Here is a 22,102-nt window from a genome sequence, read left to right on the forward strand (position 1 = left end):
TAGTGCAATAAAAGATATTACAATTGAAGGTACTATTTTATTAAAATAATAAGGAACATTTCTTTTATAATGTTTATCAGGATCAAGAGTAATCTTGCTGTCCAACAGAATATAACTATAGACCAGCGTTTGGTAGGTTCAGCAAATACTTCCTAAATCAATAGAACATTAGATACAAAGACATCCAAGGTATGAAATATGCAATATTGACAATGTAGACATACTCCATACCTGGTGCTCTAGCTGCTCTGTCAATTGCAATTGTTCCAATTGATGAATTTAATGGCGTTATTGAAGATCCAGTTTGCCAAGCAAATGCACTCAATAAAGAAGTGCTTTCCGAAGGATTTAATTCATTTTCTTGGTCAATAGCATTCCTCTTACAAACTGGGCAGAATGACTTACGAACTAGCCAATTATCTATGCATGGAATATGAAAACCTGGAAACATTCACTGAAAATCTTAATAATCCATCTTTCAAATGTTGACATCCAATAAGAATAAAAAAACAAATATCATGAGGCCATAGAAACTTCGCATCAAGGCCATTGACTGTTACTGGGTTGAATGAAATTATTGCATACCATGACTGAATGAAATGCCACAAGGAATTTTCAGAGCAGTTGGAACAATACAAATGGTCTACTATTATGAATCTGAAGGAATCTGACTGTCGGACATTAGACTACTTTTCTGGTCACTCCATAACAAATAAAGTTCGATATGGTTAGGACATATACAATATATTGCTACAAGCAAAAACCCTTTCTTCTAAGGGCGCCTTAAGTAGAGCCATGACCAACAATCCAACCAAGACCATTTGCAGTCTCCATACAAGAAATGCAAAGCTTTCTGCTGAGCCAGTTCAGCTGGAAACAAAATATGAAATGTAGAGACAAGTTGAGTGTTAAATGTCAAACCATGCTTGCATGGCAATGCTCGAAGTTTATCTCCAGGTACATATTCTTCAAGGCATATGACACATGTCTCAGGAATTTCTCCTTCTTTCTGATGAATGGTGATGACTGGAAGAGCTTTGATCCTCTCTGTAGTTAAACCTACTGGATCCTGATGCTGGCGTAGGCTTGCTCGCCTAAGCCGTTGCCTTCGTACAAAGAAAAACGTGGATAATACAGCTGAAAATGTGAGCAATGAGATTGATGAGATGGCTAGAACTGACCAAGCACTAGTTTCAAGTGCAGGCAGCATATATAGTTTGGCATCCTTATCATTTACAAAGTGTGATAATAAATGGCCAGCCTCTTTGGAGATGAAAACAGCAGGTATCTCAATGCCAAATCCATTCCCGGACACTGTAATCAAGTTTTATACAAAAATATTTCAGTCCAATATGGTTTTTATGATTTGTTTTGTTTAAAATAGTTCCAGTTGACATGCGAAACCAGGAAAAAATGGCACAACTCTCTGTAGAACAAAAATATTTTATATTAATGGAATTTAAGAGGTTACTGTATTTATAGATGGATTTACTTACTTGGCAATGTTATAATCTAATAATCTATATTTTGTCATGCATATGTGCCCAACATCAAAATTTCAAGATAAATGTAAACAATACTACCCAAATTGTCATGTATATAAATCAAGATAAATGTAAACAATATTACCCAAATTGTCATGTATATAAAAGCCACCAACAAATTATGGCATGGACTTCAAATTGAATTTGATTGAATTGTATAAATGATTGATTGATCGTTAGTGTATCATATTTATTAAACAATTACAGTTCACGATTAACTCTGATTTCATCACATTCAAAAATATGCTAAATAATAGCATCAAATTGGAGTAGCCACTGAAATAATATCTTTTTGAATACAAACAGCTTATTCCCTATTTCATTAACAAACAGGCTTTTATGCTAATCAAACAACAAAGTTACTCTACACAAACTCCATAACTCACCTACAAACACGAGAACCACAATAAAAAAGAAAGAAAGAAATATTTGTAAACATCCGTGAAAGGGCAAACCTGAACTATACCATAAAACATAGTACAATGTAGAGTAGAGCTTGTGTGTCATGATAAAAATAAAATGTAGTAATATGCATGCCAGTAGATGATGAGCAATTACTGCTATCTGCATCCATGTGAAACATACGGGACTCGGAATAGGTAATACATAGTAGCTGACGTGTCAACACTCTAACAATGAGCTCTTAATGAGATCTCACAGATGTGGGCTCCCTTGCTGTTGGTGCCAGTTGGGGAGCTTTCAAATCCCAAATAGTGTAAACTTGTTGTCCTAACATTCTGCATCTTTGTGCTCTTTGTGCTCCTGCTGGGTAGATCAACCTAGCCAAAATGGATTCACCACTCAGAAATGTCATGACAATTAGATCCATTTCTGTTTGTCAAGGATTTTACCTAACCCAACTGGGACCACGCTCCTTGTACATATTGAATCACCCCATTATATATATTTTCAAGGGGCAGCAATGTCAATTACATTAGTCATGCACCAAACTTGATTGTTGGTTATTCATGATTTGTGATTCATGATCCATCTCTGCTCATGAAGCAAGCATCCCAGCCAAAGTGGATTCATCATTCAGAAATCTCATGACAACTAGATCCATTTCGTTGTCAAGGATGTTGCCTAACCCAACTGGGACCACCCTCATACAGTGTGTGAATCAACCCATTATATATATTTTCAAAAGGCAGCAATGTGAATTTCAATAATCAGGCACCAAACCTGATTGTTGGTTTCCTGATACATTTCAGGTCATTTTATTTTAGACGCCCACATAGAAAGACATTTCTCTTTTGTTTCTTGCAGTTCCAGGTTATATGCATTTCTTTCTTTCTGTGTCTCTGGAACTTTGCAAGGAATTGCCCGAAAGTTGTGTTGGCACTTAAAGGTAAAGAGGGATGTTTGAGGGAGCAGCTATTTATTGATGACGTTCAGCAAACAAGACTGTAGTAGAAATGAGAGTAGAGGCACAGATTTTTGGGTGTACCCAACCGCCTTGATTGGTACACAAGAGAAAAAGGTTATTATATTAGTTAGCCCTACAAAGAAAGAGGTGTGTTCACATTACAAAAAGAGGTGTCTTGTCCAGGTGAACAATGTGTTCACATATACGAATAATTATTTGATTTGTGAACTACGGGCCGGGATTAGACATATAGCGACTGACAACTCCCACTGCATAATCAATATCTGGACGAGTAGCTACCATAGCATACATTAGAGAACCACATGCTGAAGCATAAGGAATTCCCTTCATAGCATTGATTTCCATCTCATCCTTTGGACAATCAGCCTTGCTAAGTTTAAGATATGGCCGTAAAGGAACTCCAAGAGACTTTGCTTTTGCCATATTAAATTTGTTAAGCACTTTTTCAATGTACTTTTCTTGTGACAAATACAACAAATTGTCCTTTCTGTTTCTACTAATTCTCATGCCCTAAATATGCTCTGCATTTCCCAAATCTTTCATAGAGAAGACCGATTTCAATTGATCTTTTAGAGCATCAAGACTAGTCTTTCTTTTCCCAGCTAGCAACATATAATCCACATATAGAACAAGTATGATGGGTCTGTCATCGATATCCTTTTTCGTGTATAAACAATGATCTGCATAGCTACGATCAAAGCCTTGAGAAAGCATAAAAGTATCAAACTTCTTATACCACTGTCGTGGTGCTTGTTTTAGGCCATACAAGCTATGTTTTAGTTTGCATACCAAATGCTCCTTGTTAGGGACTACAAAACCCTCAGGTTGTTTCATGTAGATCTCTTCATCAATATCACCATGCAAAAAAGCGGTCTTTACATCCATTTGGTACAACTCCAAATTAAGCATTGCAGTGAGAGCAAATAACACATGAAGTGTGGTCATCTTCACAACAGGAGAGAAGACCTCTTGGAAGTCAATACCCTCCTTCTGTACATAACCCTTGGCAACTAATCTTGCCTTGTATTTTGGTTTCCCTTCAATTTCCTATACTTTATAAACCCACTTATTTGGAAGAGCTTTCCTTCCTTGAGGTAAGGACACAAGATCCCATGTATCATTTGCATATAAAGATTTTATTTCTTCTTGCATTGCAAGCTCTCACTTACTGCTAAGTTCACATGACATTGCCTCCTTATAAGTAAGAGGTTTACCCTCATCTGACAGCATGACATAATGCAAAGAGGGGTCATATCTATATACCTGCCTCCTTGAACGATTAGACCTACGTACCCAATGATCAGTATTTTCTGGGATTGGTTCTAAATCTGGAGGAAAATCATTTTCAGCACTTTCTGGCTGTTGCAAACCATGTCCAGCATGTTCTTCGACATCTATATTTTGTTCTTCAGTACCTTCATCTCGTTGACCAATACCTTCATGAGCATCTCGTTGACCAATACCTTCATGAGCATCTCTTTGCTGTCCAACTTCTTCTGGCTCAAAGATAACCGGTCGATCATCATATTCAACCTTTGGTATAGCATCATGAGGTTTATTTTCAGATTTTGTGGATGGTTGTAATTGCTGAAATGTAACGCTCTTAGAGTTCCCAACAGAGGAACAAGCATTTTTCAGCAATTTTTCTTCATTTAAAACAACATCCCGGCTGCGTACAATTTTTCTGGACTGAGGTAACCAAATCCTATAGCCCATTTCACCTTCATCACCATAGCCCATAAAAATGCCCATGGTCGACTTAGCATCGAGCTTATTTCTCAGCTCACTTCTAATGTGTACAAATGCATCACAACTGAAAATTCATAAATGGTCATATGAGGCAGGTTTGCCAGACCAAACCTCCTCAGGGATTCCATTCTTTAAGGACTTGTTGGGAGAACGATTACAATATGAACCGCGGGTTTTAATGCTTCTCCCCAGAATTCATGAGGGAGATTAGTTGTGGACAGCATGCACCATACTCGCTCACACAAGGTCCGATTATATCTTTCTACCACCCCATTTGATGAAGGGTTATATGGAGTTGTAAGCTCTCTTTTAATACCATGTAAGTCACAATAGGACTTAAATTCTGCAGATGTAAACTCATCCCCATTATCTGTTCTGAGACATTTCAATTTTGTCCCTTTTTGAGTAGTCACAAATGCATGAAAAGATTTAAATGCATCAAATGCATCACCTTTTCTTTTCATCAAGTACACCCAAATCTTCCTAGAATAATCATCGATAAAGGAAATAAAATATGCAGCACCGCCCAATGATTTTACAGGCATGCTACATACATCAGAATGCACCAAATCTAGCACATTTGGTTTACGAGAGATACTAGAATAATAAGAACTTCTCACTTGTTTGCCAAATAGACAATCATTACAAAAAACCAGCTTTGATCCTTTAACATCAAATCTTTTTAGAGCAGAAAGGACTTCAAGTCCTTTTTGGCTCATATGTCCTAATCTCTTATGCCAAAGATCTCAGAGAGTCAAATTCAACAATAGCAAGAAACTTTCCAAGTAAAGCTTTACATTGCAAACAGTACAGAGTGCCCTTTTTGCAACCTTCCACAATAACCATAGATCCCTTCTTTAGTTTCCACAATCCACCACCGAATAATGTGGTGTAACCATGCAAATCCATCTGTCCTACAGATAGCAAACTTTTCTTAATGCTAGGGACATACCTAACATCTTTGAGCACGAGCTCTTGACCATTATCCAAAGACAAGTGTATGGTTCCAATACCATCAATATTGCAAAAACTATTGTTACCAAGATAAACTTTTCCATAACTGCATGCGTCAAATGTGGTAAAGCACTCCAAACATGGAGTAACATCAAAAAGAAGCCCTAGAGTCTACTATCCATGTCTGTGTCAATCCATCATCGATTGACAATAAAGCATCAATAACATCTGTTTTGGTGATTTGCATGTCTTGAACATGAGCTATGAAGGCATCACCTGTAGTACAAAGTACATCACCATCTTCACTAGATAGGTCTTCAATGATAACATTTGAAGTCATATTAGCTTTCTCTATTGTATTAAATTTATCATCTTTATTTTTCTTCTCTCCTACATTCTTCTTCCTTTCTAGTTCCATCTTCAAATATCTACAATCAGGTTTCTTATGACCTTTACAGCCACACTGATAGCATGTGATATCTTGTTGCTTTCCTTTCCCTCTACTCTTACTTCTATTTCTTTGTCCTACATTTGGGTTCCTCTTATCATATCTCCCCCTAATATTGTATGCTGAACCACTACCTTCTCAGTTAGATTGTCTTCTAATCTCTTCACTGAGAATAGAAGGTCAAGGTGGGGCTATTAGATAGTGAAACAACTAATGTTTCCCACGAATCAGGTCAAGTCATAAGTAAGAAAATAGCTTTGAGTTTGTCATCAAAATCTAGTAATCCTGAATCTTGTAGTTGGAAGAGAGTACCTGTGAATAATGATAGATGCTCTGTTGCACCTTTCGACTCATCAAGCCTCATACTGACAAGTTTTCTCATCAAATGCACCTGATTCGCAGGAGTAGTATTCTCATAAGTTTTCTTAAGTTTCTCCCAAACTTGATGGGCAGTAATCAAGCCCTTTATATCTACAAGAATTTCATCAGAAACAGCCATTTTAATATATGTAATGGCTTTCTTATTCAGAGTGTTCCAAGCATCATATTCCATGCTCTTTGGTTTCTTTTCCACGAGAGCATCTTCACAATCTCTCAGAAAGAGGATGCCCAGCATACGCTCTCTCCATAATTCAAAACCTTTTCCATCAAACCTCTTGATTTCAAAGAGGTTTTTCATTTCAGTTGAAGTGGAGGCCATTGCTCCCAAGATTAATGACAGATGCCTTCAGAAAATTGAGCAGAATACCAATAGGAAAGGGTCTGACAGGTTTTTTATTTTATTTTTAAAAACTGTGTTTTCTGCTGATTCTGAATCTAAAAAAAACAGCAAAGCAGAGGAAAGAGATTTGGCTCTGATGCCAGTTAAAGGTAAAGAGGGATGTTTGAGGGGGAGCAGCTATTTATTGATGACATTCAGCAAGCAAACAAGACTGTAGTAGAGATGAGAGTAGAGGCATAGATTTTTGGGTGTAACCAACCGCCTTGATTGGTACACAAGAAAAAAAGGTTATTATATTAGTTAGCCCTACAAAGAAAGAGGTGTATTCACATTACAAAAAGAGGTGTCTTGTCCAGGTGAACAATGTGTTCACATATACCAATAATTATCTACTTTGTGAACTAGGGGCCTTTACACCTAACAGGCACTGATGTCCATGAACTGTTCAATAGAAGATCCCTAGGACACTACACTGAGATCTGTCTATGGTATGAGGAATCATCTTTGAGGTGAAGGAGGTGGAGGGGATGAACCATACTGCAGATGGTAGGGTAATCATGGCTGGTCTAGGATGAAAATAAAGATTCTATGCTTTATTTTACCATACTCCTAACAGATCACATGGATTTGACTTTAGCTCTCGTATGTCATTTCGTCCTTTTGAAGACTTTAATATAGCATGTCATTCCATTTCTACGTATTCGTGCACATGGATCCTCTATAGGGGTGGGTGTACAAGGCTCTCTCAAGCATTTCATACCATAACGTAGTCATTGCCCATGAGTAAGTAGTAAATGTCTCAGTATTGTTCCTGTCATTTTCAGCAGCTGAGAGAATGCATCAGCTCCTGATACTCCTCAAAATACCATTTTCTAAAGAATGAACAATTCCTTACAACTAGGCAACTTTGCAAACATGTCAAGGATATGCAATTCGAAACTGATAGGTCAGCATGATTTAGACTCAATTCTTGGAAAAAACTCCAAACCTTCATCGGTAATCATAGACAATATTTCGTCATCAACAGCAAATTTGATAAATGAAAAGAACTTCAGAACCAGGAGCTCAGTATAATATAAGATAAATTTGCATCAGTTGCCACAAACTCAAAACATGAATCACACTTCAAATACAACAACTTTAGTAACAACACTAAGTTTGGATCGCTTACTTGTCACCAACTCCTGGCTATCTTCGTTATCAAAAACAATTGCTGCAGCATAGCCAGCATCTTGTGCATACTGCACCTTGGTCACAAAGCTACAACCACCACGTTCTATGAGAAGAAAGGCAGGAAATTTTGGTTCTTTTAGTTCAGCCATTTTGAGAGGTAAACATGCATTCAATGAATTCGCTGTAGCAAGAAACCCTACAAAGCCAGCACCAGAAATTCGGCGAGCTGCCAAGTAACCCAAAAAGGTATCCAAGTTATTTATCAATAATCAATCTGAAAAGGGAAACTATGTATCAATATTCAAGATTGAAAGAAGCAAATGTTAAATTTTCACATAGATCAAATATCATTCAATATGGATGCAGAGGGTATGTATTTCATACTTCAACCCACCTATATGCCCACATGTTTCTTTATTGGGGGAGACAAAACCCTTGTCATCTGGCATAGCTGTTAGTGAAGGAGTTTGTGCGATCCAGAAAAGTCATCAGTAAGACAAACACTTGTCACTAGAGTTGGATCTAAAAAGACTGACCATCCAAGTCAGAACCACTATCCAATGGTGTATATGATAGACCAACCGGGGAATCAAAAAAGATTACAGACATCTAATCAAGATTCTGGAATAGTTTTTCTCTCTTGCACTCGACACTCTACACTTGATTGAGAGAGTATAAGAATGAGGTTGTGGAAAATGTTTCAGGTCCAACTGAGGAGGTCGATTGAAAGTATAGAGCCCCAAGTTAATGTCATACTTAAATTTCAAGAAATAATAAATTTGTGCATTCATGGAGAACATATAATGCACACACCCTTGTACATCGCTTGATCTATGTTCAACCCCTCATGAAAAGAAAATTGCAAATACTACTGTCTATAGTCATTAACTTTGCATGATGAATTCGTGGACAATATGACAAGTATCGGACTAAGAGCCTCATATCATTCCAAAGCATGAGAAAGGTAACAAGGGATCAAATGTGGAACATTTTAAAGTGCTCAAAAGGTTCATTGTTTAAGAGGAAAGCAAAACTACAAGATTGTTACAAAAAATGCTAAATCACACAAGGATACCGAAGATATGGATAATGCACATTGAAAGGCTAGCTTTATGAAACTGATGATTGGCAAAAAAGGAACCCAGCTAATGCAACTCAGAACATTCATCCAAAGACTGTAACCATTAATTCATCAATGTCAGGAACTTTGTTTCTTTGAGGCCTTTATTTATGACGGCATATCTTTCCAGAGCTATGTTGTAAACAATGGTTTGGTTCATGTAACACCCTCACTCAAGTATTCGAAAACAATATCTCACAAAAGGTTCCTAATTATTGCACTTACTGACTACGCATAATGTGCAACACAGACATGGACACACGTGCATGCGCGTGCGTGCACACACACACACATACAGATGCTCACAGGTGTGTGGCAATGGCATTGCTATGAGATTTGTCCTAGGGAGGGGAAGGCGCTTACCAAAGCTGGCTTCTATGTTGGGTAATGGGATGGACTGATTGGAGGGGGTGATGAGGAGAAGGGTGGCATTGACACGAGCCCACAGGAGGGTGGCGACGACAACCCCCAGCCCCAAGAGGCTGAGCAGAACCTCCTTTCGCGGGCGCAGCAGCATACACAAAGTGCGCGGCCAAGCTTGGCCGGAGGTGGACGATGCCGAGGCAGAGGCAGAGGTAGAGGTAGAGGTAGAGGTAGAGGTGCTACCACCCCACTCCCTCTCCCTCTCCCTCTCCCTCTCCTCCCCTGTTGTCGGCATCTCCTCTGCTGCTCCCCCACATTCTTTCTTTCCTGCCTTTTTCTTTCTTTCCAATGCTTTCCCTCTTCCCAACCTTCCCCCTCCATGTCAATCAGTCTCTCTTTCTCTCTCTCTCTCTCTGTGCGCGCCTCTGTCTCTGTCTCTGTTTCTGTCTCTCTTGTTTGGTCAGACTTCCATGTCAATCTCTGTGTCTGTCTCTCCTCTTGAGTCTTGACTGTTAAAACCAATGATGGAATGGGGAAAGTACACAAAGAAGTTAGAACTCACAAAGACCAAAAGAATTGAGCATGCTATTAGGATCCCATACATACACATTTGGCCTCCCCGTACCTTGAGAGTCATGAAACAAACACACTCGAATCTTAGCGAAACCTTGGCACTGACACCGACACCGATTCTAGCTTTTAAAATGCGTTCTTTGACGCCCCCTGAATGGAAACCCACAGTAAAGATATGAATGTCCAAATGGATCTGGCCATTGGGTAAGCGATGAAACGATGTGTCCTATGTTCTTGTGACAAGACACACTGCAACAGAATATGATGATATGTGACCTTGTAGAGTTCTCTCTCTTCATGATTGCGATTTCGTGACTTCTCTAGCACTGTCAATTGCCACAAAAGAAGTCCTTTTAACTTTAGAACATATTCATTCCGCATATTCCAATTGAAGCATAGTCCCCAATACCTCAAGAAGTCAAAAATAATTTGAAAATGAGGCATTGGTTCATTGTTCTCCATATATGCAAAACCACAATTGAAGGAAGATAGGCTTACTCCAATTAGAGACATCCACACTAAATTGATACACCTCCAAACCATCCTTGCCATTGGGCATGAAATAAATCAATGCCTACTATGTTCCAATTCTACCAAACAAAAGAACCACGATCCTTTAGTAATGTTTCTTTTTTTTAATGCATCCCCCAATGGTAAAACTCCAACCATAACTCTCCAAATCAATACCTTGGCTCGTAGCATCAATCGAGAACACCAACTTGCCTTGATCACATGAAGCCACCAAGTAATGGGCTTATAAAAACTCCATATCTTTATAACCCTTTCTTCCAACCACTTATGTGTGTCAATCAACTTGTGATAAGAAACATTTGTTGAGATCATAGTCAATCTCTTATTTCCAACAAACCTCCAATCAAGCTCTTGAGATCGCCCAACTAAATCAGGAATTGGCTCATACGAAGATCATATTTCGTGCAACTTATCCCAAATAAAGGTATAACCTTTTGGTATACCAAATGTTGATCTTATTGTTTGAAAGACCATTAATCTTCTTTGTGACACCAACATAGCATTCTTAGCTGTTACCAAATCCAATCTAGCCATCTGATTAAATTGAAGGTTAAGAATATGTTTTCCTTCCCACCTCAACAACCTTGGTGTCACCAAAACCTCCATTTGTAATGAATTGACACATGCCCTTTCTTGTGGAGGATGTCATTCCACAAAATTCAACATACTTTGCCAAGATGTCAACAAATGATTAACTATCATAGACCCTGCACATTTGATATCCCTGTCAGAATTAATTACATTCCACCAATTAGCTTCAATCTTCATGTTTCCAAGTTTAATTCCATTATTCTCTATAAAGTACACCACCATTTCTGCGCAAGGTTGTACACCCTCAAACATAAATCGAATGAAAGTAAATCGAAAAGCCACCATATGCTCATATAGATTCAATATTGATGCCCCATCAAGACGCTTCGGGAGTACAAACATGATCCCATGCCAACCACGACAAGACTCTTTTCCATAACAACATTCGCCTTGAGCGTGACAACATCAAGAGCTTTCTTTGACCATGGGAGCAAAGGAAGATAATAAGATACCACATAGACCATAATCAATTGGACCACCTTAAGTTGTACATGAAAAGGTCAAAATTGAGACCTCCAATACATAAACTTATCCTCCAACCTTTTGGATACCCACTCAATAAGTTTCACATGAGAAACTTCCACCCCAATTGGATATCCAAGGTGACAACAAATCATACCACGATATACTATCTTTCCTGACCACCCCAACCCTAGCACATCTTGTTCTATACATGAAATGAGGACAGATTTATGCATATTAATTCTCAACCTCGAAGCATTTGAAAACAATTCCCACACATCTCTTGTCTTACTAATATTTTCCCGATTAGGTGCCAAAAACATAATATGGTCATCTGCAAGAGCTTGAATAATACATGGCTTCCTTGATGGTCTCTCTCTCTCTCTCTCTCTCTCATATGTGGAAACAAACTATAATTGTAAAAGGAATTAAGAGGTTACCCAACATCCTCCTCCCGAATGTACTCACTTCATTTTACACTCCTTTTTATCATCATAATATCATGGCTTCGCCTTGATAAAACTTTATACATGTTGTAATTCATTACTCCTGAATTAAAATACGATGCCTATGTTATGCTACTAAATGGTGGTGCATAGCATCGCGTTGGTTTGAGATTTATCTCTTAATTTTCTTATTTAGGCCTAAATCAGATTTTTTATTTCATGTAATTGTGCTCTATAGACACGTCAATCTTTTTAATTCTATCTTGAAATTTATTTTAATGTAAAAGAAATTAGGAGGTTTGCTACATTTTATGTGCAACTACATTTTTCTAAACATTGGTATGGTCAATTTATGGTTATATAGTGCATTCATCTAAGTTGTGTAAAGAATTCCAAATGGTTCAGGTTACATTCTAAACACTTCCATGTGAGTATTGCATGTTTGCCATGCTAATATCAATTAGTGAAAACTTTGAATGTATTAATGATGTCAAAAAATACATGTTCACATTTCAAGAGGGCTTCCAATATGCCAAAGAATTTAAATGTCACATATTGCATTGTTGCGTACCACCTACTCTAATGTGGATGTTCAAGGATTTAACTTAAGTTACATTTTGACTAAAACTCTAGGATATCACGTCAATTTTGTTGTCTCGCTTTTTTTATAACATTGTTCGTGACATTTCTACAAAAAAAGAAGACCTTAATGAAAGGCATTATATTTCTTGAGTTGTCATCACTTTACTTGTGAGGGTATGCAAACTTTGTAGCTTATAGGATATTTGGGAAGGCTAACTTTATTGAGGTATGTAGGATGCTAACTCCAATAACTTCATTTCACAATGTAATTGTACTCACAGAGTTTGTTAGCATTGCTTGTTAAAGAGTTTTACTATTGCCAACTTTGTCCGGCCATTTTAAAGATTAATTTGTTTGTATTGTGTTGGTGTGATGACACACTAAAATGATGAAGAGATTTTGTAATGAACACAACAACAAAACCATTGCTAGAGACTTAAGATCACAACATTAATCTCACAATGGACAACAACATCAACAAATTACTCTTTACCTCGAATCTATTTGCAAATATATATAAAGTTTCCTATATGACATATAAACAGAATATGTTTTCACATTGATCTTGTCATCTCACAATGGACAAGAGCTTTACCAAATTAATCTTAAACCTCCTTGAGTCTATTTGCAAAGGTATATGGAGCCTCTTATATGACAGGTAAACAGAATATGCTTTCATGTTTTTTTGCCATCCATTATGAATAATGAATAAAGAGTTATTTAAATACGCCATACATCAAAAGTCATTTGATGTTGCGGCATGATGGAGACACTTGTGTACAAAGAGTGCATTTTAATGAGTATGAGTTTCTTCTTCTGGTTTTTAAACTACGCAGTTTATTTGTCTTTAATTTAAAGATGGTAAATGAATGTGACTTCTTAAATGTTATGTAGAGAGGGTGTAAAATCAGAAATTCGCTTCACATCACTATCAATCATCATTGCAGATAAACAATGCATAGCAAATTGTATTTATCAAAAATAAAATTTACAGCCATTGTCCAAAAAGTGTGGTCATACCAACAAACAAAACTTTACACAATGTATCAATCATAAATTGCTTTGACAGAGCTGTTGAAGCGAAAAAATAAAATTGCCAATTCATAAAGAATGCAAACTTGATTGGACAAACCCTTCAGGATTGGTTGCTTCTATGATAATAAGAATATGCAAAAAAATCACCCTGTAACGCGTGCAAGAAAATTTGTCGTTATCATCAAAAAGGTAATCACTGCTCATCATTCATATGGCAAAACATTCGGAAAATTCTCTCTTTCAATTTCAAGGTAGCTACCTATATTAGTCAAAGATTCCATGTGCAGATATAAATGCAGAAGGATGGGCACAAGGGAACATGCGTGTGTGAGTATTAAGAAAAGTAATATACATTTAAAGACAAATTTCCTCTCCAACGGAAATATAGTACAGAGAATTTAAAGTTGTGTTTTTGCAAATATCAGGAGGTGCCATGCACCACCTTTTATATCATTCATCAATGTCTATATATAAATTGTCTGAGGAACTGAAGATCTTCTCAATAAAAATAGTATGATGGTTAAAGCCTTATCATCTCCTCATCAAATTCTCGAGTCTTGGACAAGCAAATTTTTTCAACCCATCCAGTGATAAGATTAGATTCTTGAGAAATTGCAGATCTCAGGCACAGCACAAAATATGTTCCGTGTATGGTGGCAATCAAACTTCAACTTGTTTACAAATTATAAACACAGATGTCGTGGACTCAAGTGACTGCTGACAACAAGTTCTGGAACCACCACCTGCCATCAAGCTGCGAACGAGAAGATAATGAATTCCGTGGTGTCAGCCAGAGACATTGATCTTTCCTATCTGATCTTGATGAGCTGCACCGTGAAACAGGTGGTGCCTCATCATCAGGATCTCCACTGCATGTGAAGGATAGGTTGATCCCAGAGCAGCTTATTGTCCGAAGAGAATGGGATGATTGTGGAGAACCACTGCATCCACCAAATTCCATCTTTGGGATGGGGCCCGACAAAGTCATTGGCTCTGCCACTTGCATAGAGCAGACAGTACATAAAGAAAGAGATAAGTTTGGTTTTATGAACTCTTTTATAACCGGTGTGCAAGGAAGCTTGACAAAGGCAGTGATTTCATGTCTGCATAGAGGGCAGGGGATTGACCCTGCTGATCCCGAATTATTTGCATTACTTGTCGAGCAAAGATAGAGTGCACATTTTGTACAAAGCTCATGAGCACATCCTATAAAGAGCAAATAATTGCCATGTTAGAGAGCATATATATGACATTGACTCTCTCTATATATGTATTTTATAAGGCATTGATTATATATATATATATATTATAAGCTTATTGACAGTGAGTGTGTGAGTAAGCATGTGTCGCGTGTGCATGCGTTCCATGACCTGTATCGATCCCTGTCAATGTGGTTATGCTTTAATGCGCATGAAAAAGCTTTAAATTCAGGCAAGTGATGCCAGGTACTTTATAGAGAAACAAAAAAACAAAATTATAAGATGCTGCTATTAAAGTTTGGTAAGGGAGTTTATTTCTCAAGTCTATCCAACCTTTGCCTCCCCAAAGTACCATATGAGCTACAGAGTTCATATCACATCCTTATGATTGATCGGGGGTTTACTCCACACAATTCTTTATCTGAACCACTGCTTCATTATGAGAAGATTTCAGTATATTGCTCTTATGGTGTACAATCAACAGTGTTTGAATAATCTAGAAACTGCCCAGAGAACTAACATACATAAACTAACAATAGACAAGCATCCACGGAAACGTTTACAACCTTCCTATCTGCAAGAAACCTTATGAGCAAAGTTGCATGTAGTTTCATTGGTATCTAGTAAAAATTTTCAGTGAAAATGTAAGCCTGCCATTGCACACTTCAATATTGACATCAGGAAAGGTGGTACTCAGCATAGAGTTGGAATCAGAACCCAACAGTTTACCAGAATTCAGATCATTTTAAGAAACATGGTGAGTTAAATCTAACCTATAAAAGGGCCATGGGCAAACTCCAGTTGATGGATATTACTGTAGGTAAGCTGCCCTAGCACTGACAATGGCTAGCTCATATGGGCCAAACAGAATCAAGACAAAGTTACTGCACTGGGTTTCAGATTTTCGTGTCTACAAAATTAATCAAATACTTTGGACAATGCATCTTGTTGCACACAAACTGCTATTATAAAGCTGAAAGCCATGATAACCAAGAAACACATGAGTAATATTTGCTTTTCCTAAGATTAATAGCAGTTCCACTATAGCAATATATTAATTTTATGCAATATTCAGGAGACAAGAAAAGTACCCTCAGCAGCAACAGTGCATCTCTTTTCTAGACAAACTGCACAAGCATCAATACCGCCTGGGCATACTTCAAGATTTCTCCATCCACATTCCCTGCACAAAAAATATTACTCAACTTGTTAATAAATGTACATCTGCTGAATCCACCCAACTTATACAATAATTAGGTACTTCTGGTCATAGTCACCTTGCAATTCTGACAATACTCATGAGAGGAAGCGCCAAGTGACGGGATGACGGTATAGCTGGTATTGTTACTTGAGAGTCCATATCAAGCAATGGTTCAAGCCAGTGCCTCTGCCACAGCCGTGCTACCTGTAGAGGCGTCCACCTGTTCAAAGCATGGAACATGGATTAAACCTCATGACATCTTAATGAATTTTAAAGGATATTACACTATCAATACCCATTTGAATTTTCTGCTGTTCGATTTGCTCCTCTTGACAGAAGAATCTATATAGCACAGAAATTTAAATCAGACCAAATTGAAAGCTAGAATGTTAATAAATCATTTCCAACCTGCTCTGTTGTTTACATAAAATGCAGCAACCCAGACGTACCTGGCAGCAAGCTGTATTCCCACCACAAGCTGCATAGTGGAGAGGATGGCTTCCAATTCCTGTATATACAGATACCAAAACAACTCATGTGATCAACACAATGCATTGTCACTTATGGACCACAAAACCCAAGCCATTTTTGCATTAAGAGATAGGCATCCCTGCATGTCCCCAACAGTTTCAACATCTAGAATCAGATGCCCCTAGCAGTTTTTGGAAAAGGGAGGGTTATTGGACAAGTTGCTGTCAACACGATAAGATACCATTATGATAGCTTGGATATCCCCATCCCTTGCACAGGAACAACTCTTATTAGTGAACAAACACATAGTGATTCTTACGAAACATCGAGCCATTGATGAGCTTAAAAATGCTGTTGTATTTGGTCTCTCAGATTTCAAATTTCCTTCCTTTTTTAGAGCATGTGAGTTTGTATATGTACTGTTAGTCGGTATGAAATCGATCAAGATGAATCAGATACAGGCCTCCTCACTCTCAATGAACACCAGCAGTGAGCCTTTTCTTGGAATTCCAGAACTTAAAGGAAGACAGAGACACATTTACCACTTCATTTTCATTTGCATCATGAGTGGCGGCAGTATCATCTTGACAGAATTTAATGTATGCTGCTTCACTGACTCAAACAGAACATACAAACGATTTTCACTTTGTTTCATCTCTAACTCTAGCTACTTTGATAATGTTAACAGACTGGCAGCAGTATCATCTTGACAAATATTTAACGTATGCTGCTTCACTGACTCAAACAGCACATACAAACGATTTTCACTTTGTTTCATCTCTAACTCTAGCTACTTTGACAATGTTAACAGATAACAAAAAATGAACAAAAATATAAAAGTTGTAGCACACACAATCTCTGCCCTAAGCTTGTAATAAACCCTAGTTACCTTGCTCGATAACTTTTTCATATTAACAGAAATGAATACAAATAGAAGATTTTCTGTTCAAAAGAACTTTTCCTTGGTAAGTACCGAGGCAGAGAAATACCTATCAAATCAATGGTCGTCCCATCTTGCATTGTTGTTGCAGAGACATCAGCCATAAGATCGAGAAGCAGTAGCACACAATCTGCATGACCGTTCAATGCAGCCATGTGCAAGGCAGTTATCCCACCATCTGCTGGTCTATTTACAATCCTCGCAGTAGTGCTAGAAGACAAATATAATTTGGCAATTTTAATTTAGTACAATTACGAACTTATCAACATTTTTGTAACATGTGTGAGAATGGACACTTGCAGAAAGGGGCACTTGGGGTAGTTTCTTACTCCTTATCTAAATAAGCTTTCACTGATGTCCCTTCATCCTCTGTGGAGCGTGGCATCCCACTCACCGAGCATGAAGAAGTGGGGAAATAATCAGCAAAAAGAAGCCGTATACATCGAGCATGCCCATTGACAGCAGCAAAATGCAGAGCAGTGCGCCCATTGAGGTAGTCTGCCCTGATAACCTGAAAAACTTGGCATATAGAGCTTAAAGTTCCACCTCCTAATAGAACAGTTGCACCTTTTACCTATGTCTCCACATACTTACATTAGCTTTAAAGAGAATCAATGTTTGGACCACTTCCCAATGTCCATTTCTACATGCTTGCATCAGAGCTGTCTGCAATCATGAAGTTCCAGAAATAAATCTCTTGGAAGGACATCCTGTAGAAAAGTTACAGAGAGTGTAACATCAAATCTAGTACACTTACCTGCCCACTGTAATTCCTGACATTGACTTCAACACCGCTTTCAAGCAGAAGAGAGACTATCTACACAGAGACAAAAATGGAATAGAAACTTCTGATTTTAATGGCATGATATAAAAAACATTAGGATGCCAGATCATACCGAAAATCTAAGTAAAATGCATTACTTCATTGTGGCCTTGTGCAGCTGCAAAATGGATGGGGGAATTGCGAACTCCAAAGGTGGAGTATTTGGCCAACCGAGGGTTGAAGTCAAGGAGGGCCTGGGCTTCCTGCAGATCGCCATCGCGAGCTGCGGACACCAACCGCTCTCCGGAAGGAGAACAACCCAAGGAGTTGCCCATCCTTCCTCAAAACCCTGCCTCCCCGTCCCAGTCCGGCAGCCTAATCACCACCAAGATCAATTCAATTCTCACAACAAGGAGGAGGAGGAGGAGGACCCAACATTCAATCAATCGCTCCAGCGATTTGAGTGCGGAGGATTGGGGTAAGACGAAGCCGAAGGGGCATGAGGAAGAGGCATCTGACAGACACAGAGAGGGTCTTTCGGGGGCGGCTACAGCGGATCGGAGATGTACACCGCACAGAAGAAAGAAATCAGAGACAACAAGAGACAGAGTCTGTCTTCCCTTTGAAAAAAAAAAAAAAAACAGGAGATTGGGATTCTTTGAGTGCTTTTTAGTATAAAAGCAAACGCAAAGGCAAAAGCAAAAGCAAAGGCAAAGGCGAAGGCAAAAGCAAAAGCAAAAGCAAAGGCAATGGCATGAATATGAATGAATGAATGACTCTTTATGTTCAAGAACATTACTAAAGAACATTGCAATTGAGAGAGAGAGAGAGAGAGAGAGAGAGAGTATATTATGGATCGAACTAATGATGGTCAAAAGAATAAAAAGGTTAAAGGAAACGAATGGATTAAGGGTGCTTAACCACAACGGCTACCCCTGAGCGAAGGACACAAATACCATAAGTATCCCGTACCACTACCGAATATTACCTTATGTTATACCCTGGTTAACGAAATAATGGATCCCAAGAAGAGAGGTTAGCCTCACCAATAGAGTCTCGACAACGTCTCGAGATATTGTAATGACGGGGGTAGGTGTCCCCTTTATATAGCTCCCTAACCAACATGTGTTCCCATGTGTCATAGGTTCATATAGTTTTATCCCAGTTCCTAGGATAACCTGTTTCTGACTATCTTACCCTTAACCCATTAAAATTAGCTACAAAATTGGTTTGTAAGGTATGCTTACAACACGCACGCACACATTTTATTATTATCTTTAGAGGTCAAATATGACAAATGAGACAAAAATTATAACATTTTCATGTAATGCACGTGAAAGTGAGTAGCGGCTCTCAATATTCAAAACCTTTACTAATGAATGTCTCAATTGAGAGTGAGTGCACAATATGCTTGAGAAATTCATGCAAGGATTGGGTTTGGTTGAAGATGTGTGGAAAGCATAGTTGAATGTGATCAAAGGCAAGGCATTATATCAAATTGTGATACTCAAACTTGTGTACAATCAACTACTAAAAACTCCTAAGAGATATAAGGAGGGAGGGATTATCCCTTAATCCAATCCATTCAGTGAGTGTATTGTATGTATGTATGTATATATATATATATATATATATATGTTGCATTGTAGTGTCAAGAATGTCTCCGCCCCTCTCTCGCAAATCATCTTATTGTGCCATCTTCATTCATTTCCATGAGAAGTTCCTAATGATGGTGTGGGTTGGATTGGTCAGGATTTTTCTTGTTGTTTTTAGGCTACGAGAGTATTGGGGAATACATGTTGGCACCATATCATGTTTCAAATGGTGAGCACCATGTCTACAAATTCTCTCTTGAATTGAAATCTCAAAGTATTATTGCTTCATGGATGGTTTAAAATTTTGCTTTGATCTATCTATAGTTGTGAATTCTGTAATATCAAATCCTATGTTAGGCATTTGTGACCACTGACTCCAACTCATTTTCATGATATCATCAATTGATACCTTGACCCTCATAAAACCTAGACATTTCTTGATCTTGCTTCAGATCCCTTCTCAAGTAGCTCATATACTTGATCTTATACCTAAATTCGAATGTGCATACATTCTAGACATTTTAGTTTTTGTGTTCCCACTACATGAATCGTCTAAAGGAACATTTTTCTCTTCCAACAAGCGAAATCGCTAAACATTTGCATTTACATTTTCACGAGTATTAAGGAATTTATGACCATTGACAAATCCAAGTTCCCTCTTTTATGGTATATGAAATGGTATACTCTTAATCTATTTTTCTCTTTTACATCCTAAATTTAAGGCAATAGCTTTATGACTACATTCGTAAGCTTTAGCATATTTAGTAGTGGATTGGAATTTTCGTTGTGATGGCAATATATTTATATCCTAGTTGGCTAATTGTTACTTTGCTAACCTTGTGATTATGAATTCAATTTTAACCGCATTTACAAATTTCCATTGCTCTCATGCTAATCATACTATTGTGTACCTTTCACTAGTGAAGGCATAAAAGTTTTCTACATTCTACCTCAATTTGGTTGTTATAACTTGTTTTGCTCGATCTTGATACATGTATAAAATCTTGGCTATCATAGTTTCATCATAAGATTGATGATGGTTGACGTGTGTTAGTGCCAATTGGCCTGTTCTATACATGTTTATTTAGGAGCACATTGATATATCTACACGAGCCAATTTGAAAAACAATGTTGGTTGATTCCAAATTCTTGTATCTCTTCCTGAGAACCCTTGGAATTAGTACCACCGATACCCCCACTGACTCTTCCGAGAAATCGAGATTCATTTATACCTTTCTTGATAGGGAGGAGTTGGACACCAATTCTATCCTGATCCTTGTGAAATGAGTAATTTTTATTGGAATCGTTGAAACTCCTAAAAGAATACAGATGTGACCCGTATCACACAAGGATCTCCTATCATTATTTTATCCACACACGATCTCATATTATATACATGATTCGCATTAAGTTTATTCACTATAACATTTGTACTTCTCTTGCAATCTTGTTATGTAGGAATTTTAGGTTACGACAACATTATATCATAAGATAACAATTAACATATGTTTCTTAATTGTGTATTACTAATATGTTTAGAATTCAAGACTGGATTCATATTAAAGCTTCTTGGTCAAAATCTGCAAGTATTCATCACAATGAGGCTGAAGAGTTCCTATCACTGCGTTATCAAGGACATTTGAGAAGAAGATGACATATGAAGATCCTTAGATGGGGCAACTATGCGACCACCAATCTTTACACAAATAAATATCTTTCTAATGTCCATGAGAGACTGATTGTGATCTATGAGATGGGGCATAGCCCATGGAAAGATCAAACTTGGATTCCCTCAATGTTATGACTTTGATGCTAGGGTGTAAACCACCAACCCAACAACGAAAGGGATAAAAGAAAGGATCTTGTTCCTTCCTATTTGAGCACTCCTTTTTCTTGAAGGAATGGAAAGAACGGTTATCTCCCACTGTAGAGAATAAAATAGAATAGATTTTTTTTTTGTCCACTAGGAGGCCAATTTTGACCTATAGGACAAAATCAACATATCATCTTAAATGTGTCTCCTTCCTAAGAAGGGGGTCACTACTCTGTAATAAAAATTTGATTGTCTGGCTACAGGACAAAATCAACATATCATCTTCTTCATAAGAACGGGGTCACTACTCTGCAATAAAAACTTGATTATTTGGCTGATCCACGAAAGTGTACACTATGGAAGAAAGAGTCAAGACTAAGTATGAGTTGGGTTATGTGCACCCAAAAGTGCTTGAGGGGAGCAACTCTATTAAATTTGGAA

The 22,102-nt window shown here is 37.8% G+C and overlaps 2 protein-coding genes across 2 annotated transcripts; both read right to left on the bottom strand.

Annotated features, from left to right (window-relative positions):
* On the bottom strand, positions 1 to 9,969 carry LOC147856401 (receptor homology region, transmembrane domain- and RING domain-containing protein 1-like). Its single transcript, XM_087329014.1, has 5 exons — positions 9,460 to 9,969; positions 7,975 to 8,202; positions 922 to 1,314; positions 232 to 441; positions 1 to 152 (listed from the first exon to the last, which is right to left on the bottom strand). The coding sequence occupies exons 1-5, from the start codon at positions 9,752 to 9,754 to the stop codon at positions 139 to 141; spliced, it is 1,140 nt and encodes a 379-aa protein (XP_087185140.1). The 5' UTR covers positions 9,755 to 9,969; the 3' UTR covers positions 1 to 138.
* A 4,021-nt stretch (positions 9,970 to 13,990) lies between these two features.
* Positions 13,991 to 18,658, bottom strand: LOC147856402 (putative E3 ubiquitin-protein ligase XBOS32). The gene is made up of 10 exons (XM_087329013.1): positions 18,412 to 18,658; positions 18,248 to 18,307; positions 18,085 to 18,156; positions 17,820 to 18,001; positions 17,540 to 17,700; positions 16,529 to 16,587; positions 16,375 to 16,421; positions 16,156 to 16,299; positions 15,970 to 16,061; positions 13,991 to 14,885 (listed from the first exon to the last, which is right to left on the bottom strand). The coding sequence occupies exons 1-10, from the start codon at positions 18,586 to 18,588 to the stop codon at positions 14,386 to 14,388; spliced, it is 1,494 nt and encodes a 497-aa protein (XP_087185139.1). The 5' UTR covers positions 18,589 to 18,658; the 3' UTR covers positions 13,991 to 14,385.
* Between the last annotated feature and the right edge of the window lie 3,444 nt (positions 18,659 to 22,102).

The sequence above is a fragment of the Azolla caroliniana genome, unplaced genomic scaffold (assembly GCF_043228905.1).
Source record: "Azolla caroliniana isolate FFs.n. ecotype wild unplaced genomic scaffold, voAzoCaro1.0.p SCAF_13, whole genome shotgun sequence".
NCBI lineage: Eukaryota > Viridiplantae > Streptophyta > Polypodiopsida > Salviniales > Salviniaceae > Azolla > Azolla caroliniana.

Excerpts from the sequence above, each read along its gene's own strand:
- LOC147856401 (XM_087329014.1), bottom strand. The coding sequence starts at position 9,754 with ATGCCGACAACAGGGGAGGAGAGGGAGAGGGAGAGGGAGAGGGAGTGG. Across the intron at positions 8,203-9,459 it reads CAACATAGAAGCCAGCTTTG|CTCGCCGAATTTCTGGTGCT; the intron begins GTAAGCGCCTTC and ends GTTACTTGGCAG. Across the intron at positions 1,315-7,974 it reads TAGCCAGGAGTTGGTGACAA|TGTCCGGGAATGGATTTGGC; the intron begins GTAAGCGATCCA and ends ACTTGATTACAG.
- LOC147856402 (XM_087329013.1), bottom strand. The coding sequence starts at position 18,588 with ATGGGCAACTCCTTGGGTTGTTCTCCTTCCGGAGAGCGGTTGGTGTCC. Across the intron at positions 18,308-18,411 it reads CTGCACAAGGCCACAATGAA|ATAGTCTCTCTTCTGCTTGA; the intron begins GTAATGCATTTT and ends GTCTCTGTGTAG. Across the intron at positions 18,157-18,247 it reads TCAGGAATTACAGTGGGCAG|ACAGCTCTGATGCAAGCATG; the intron begins GTAAGTGTACTA and ends TCATGATTGCAG.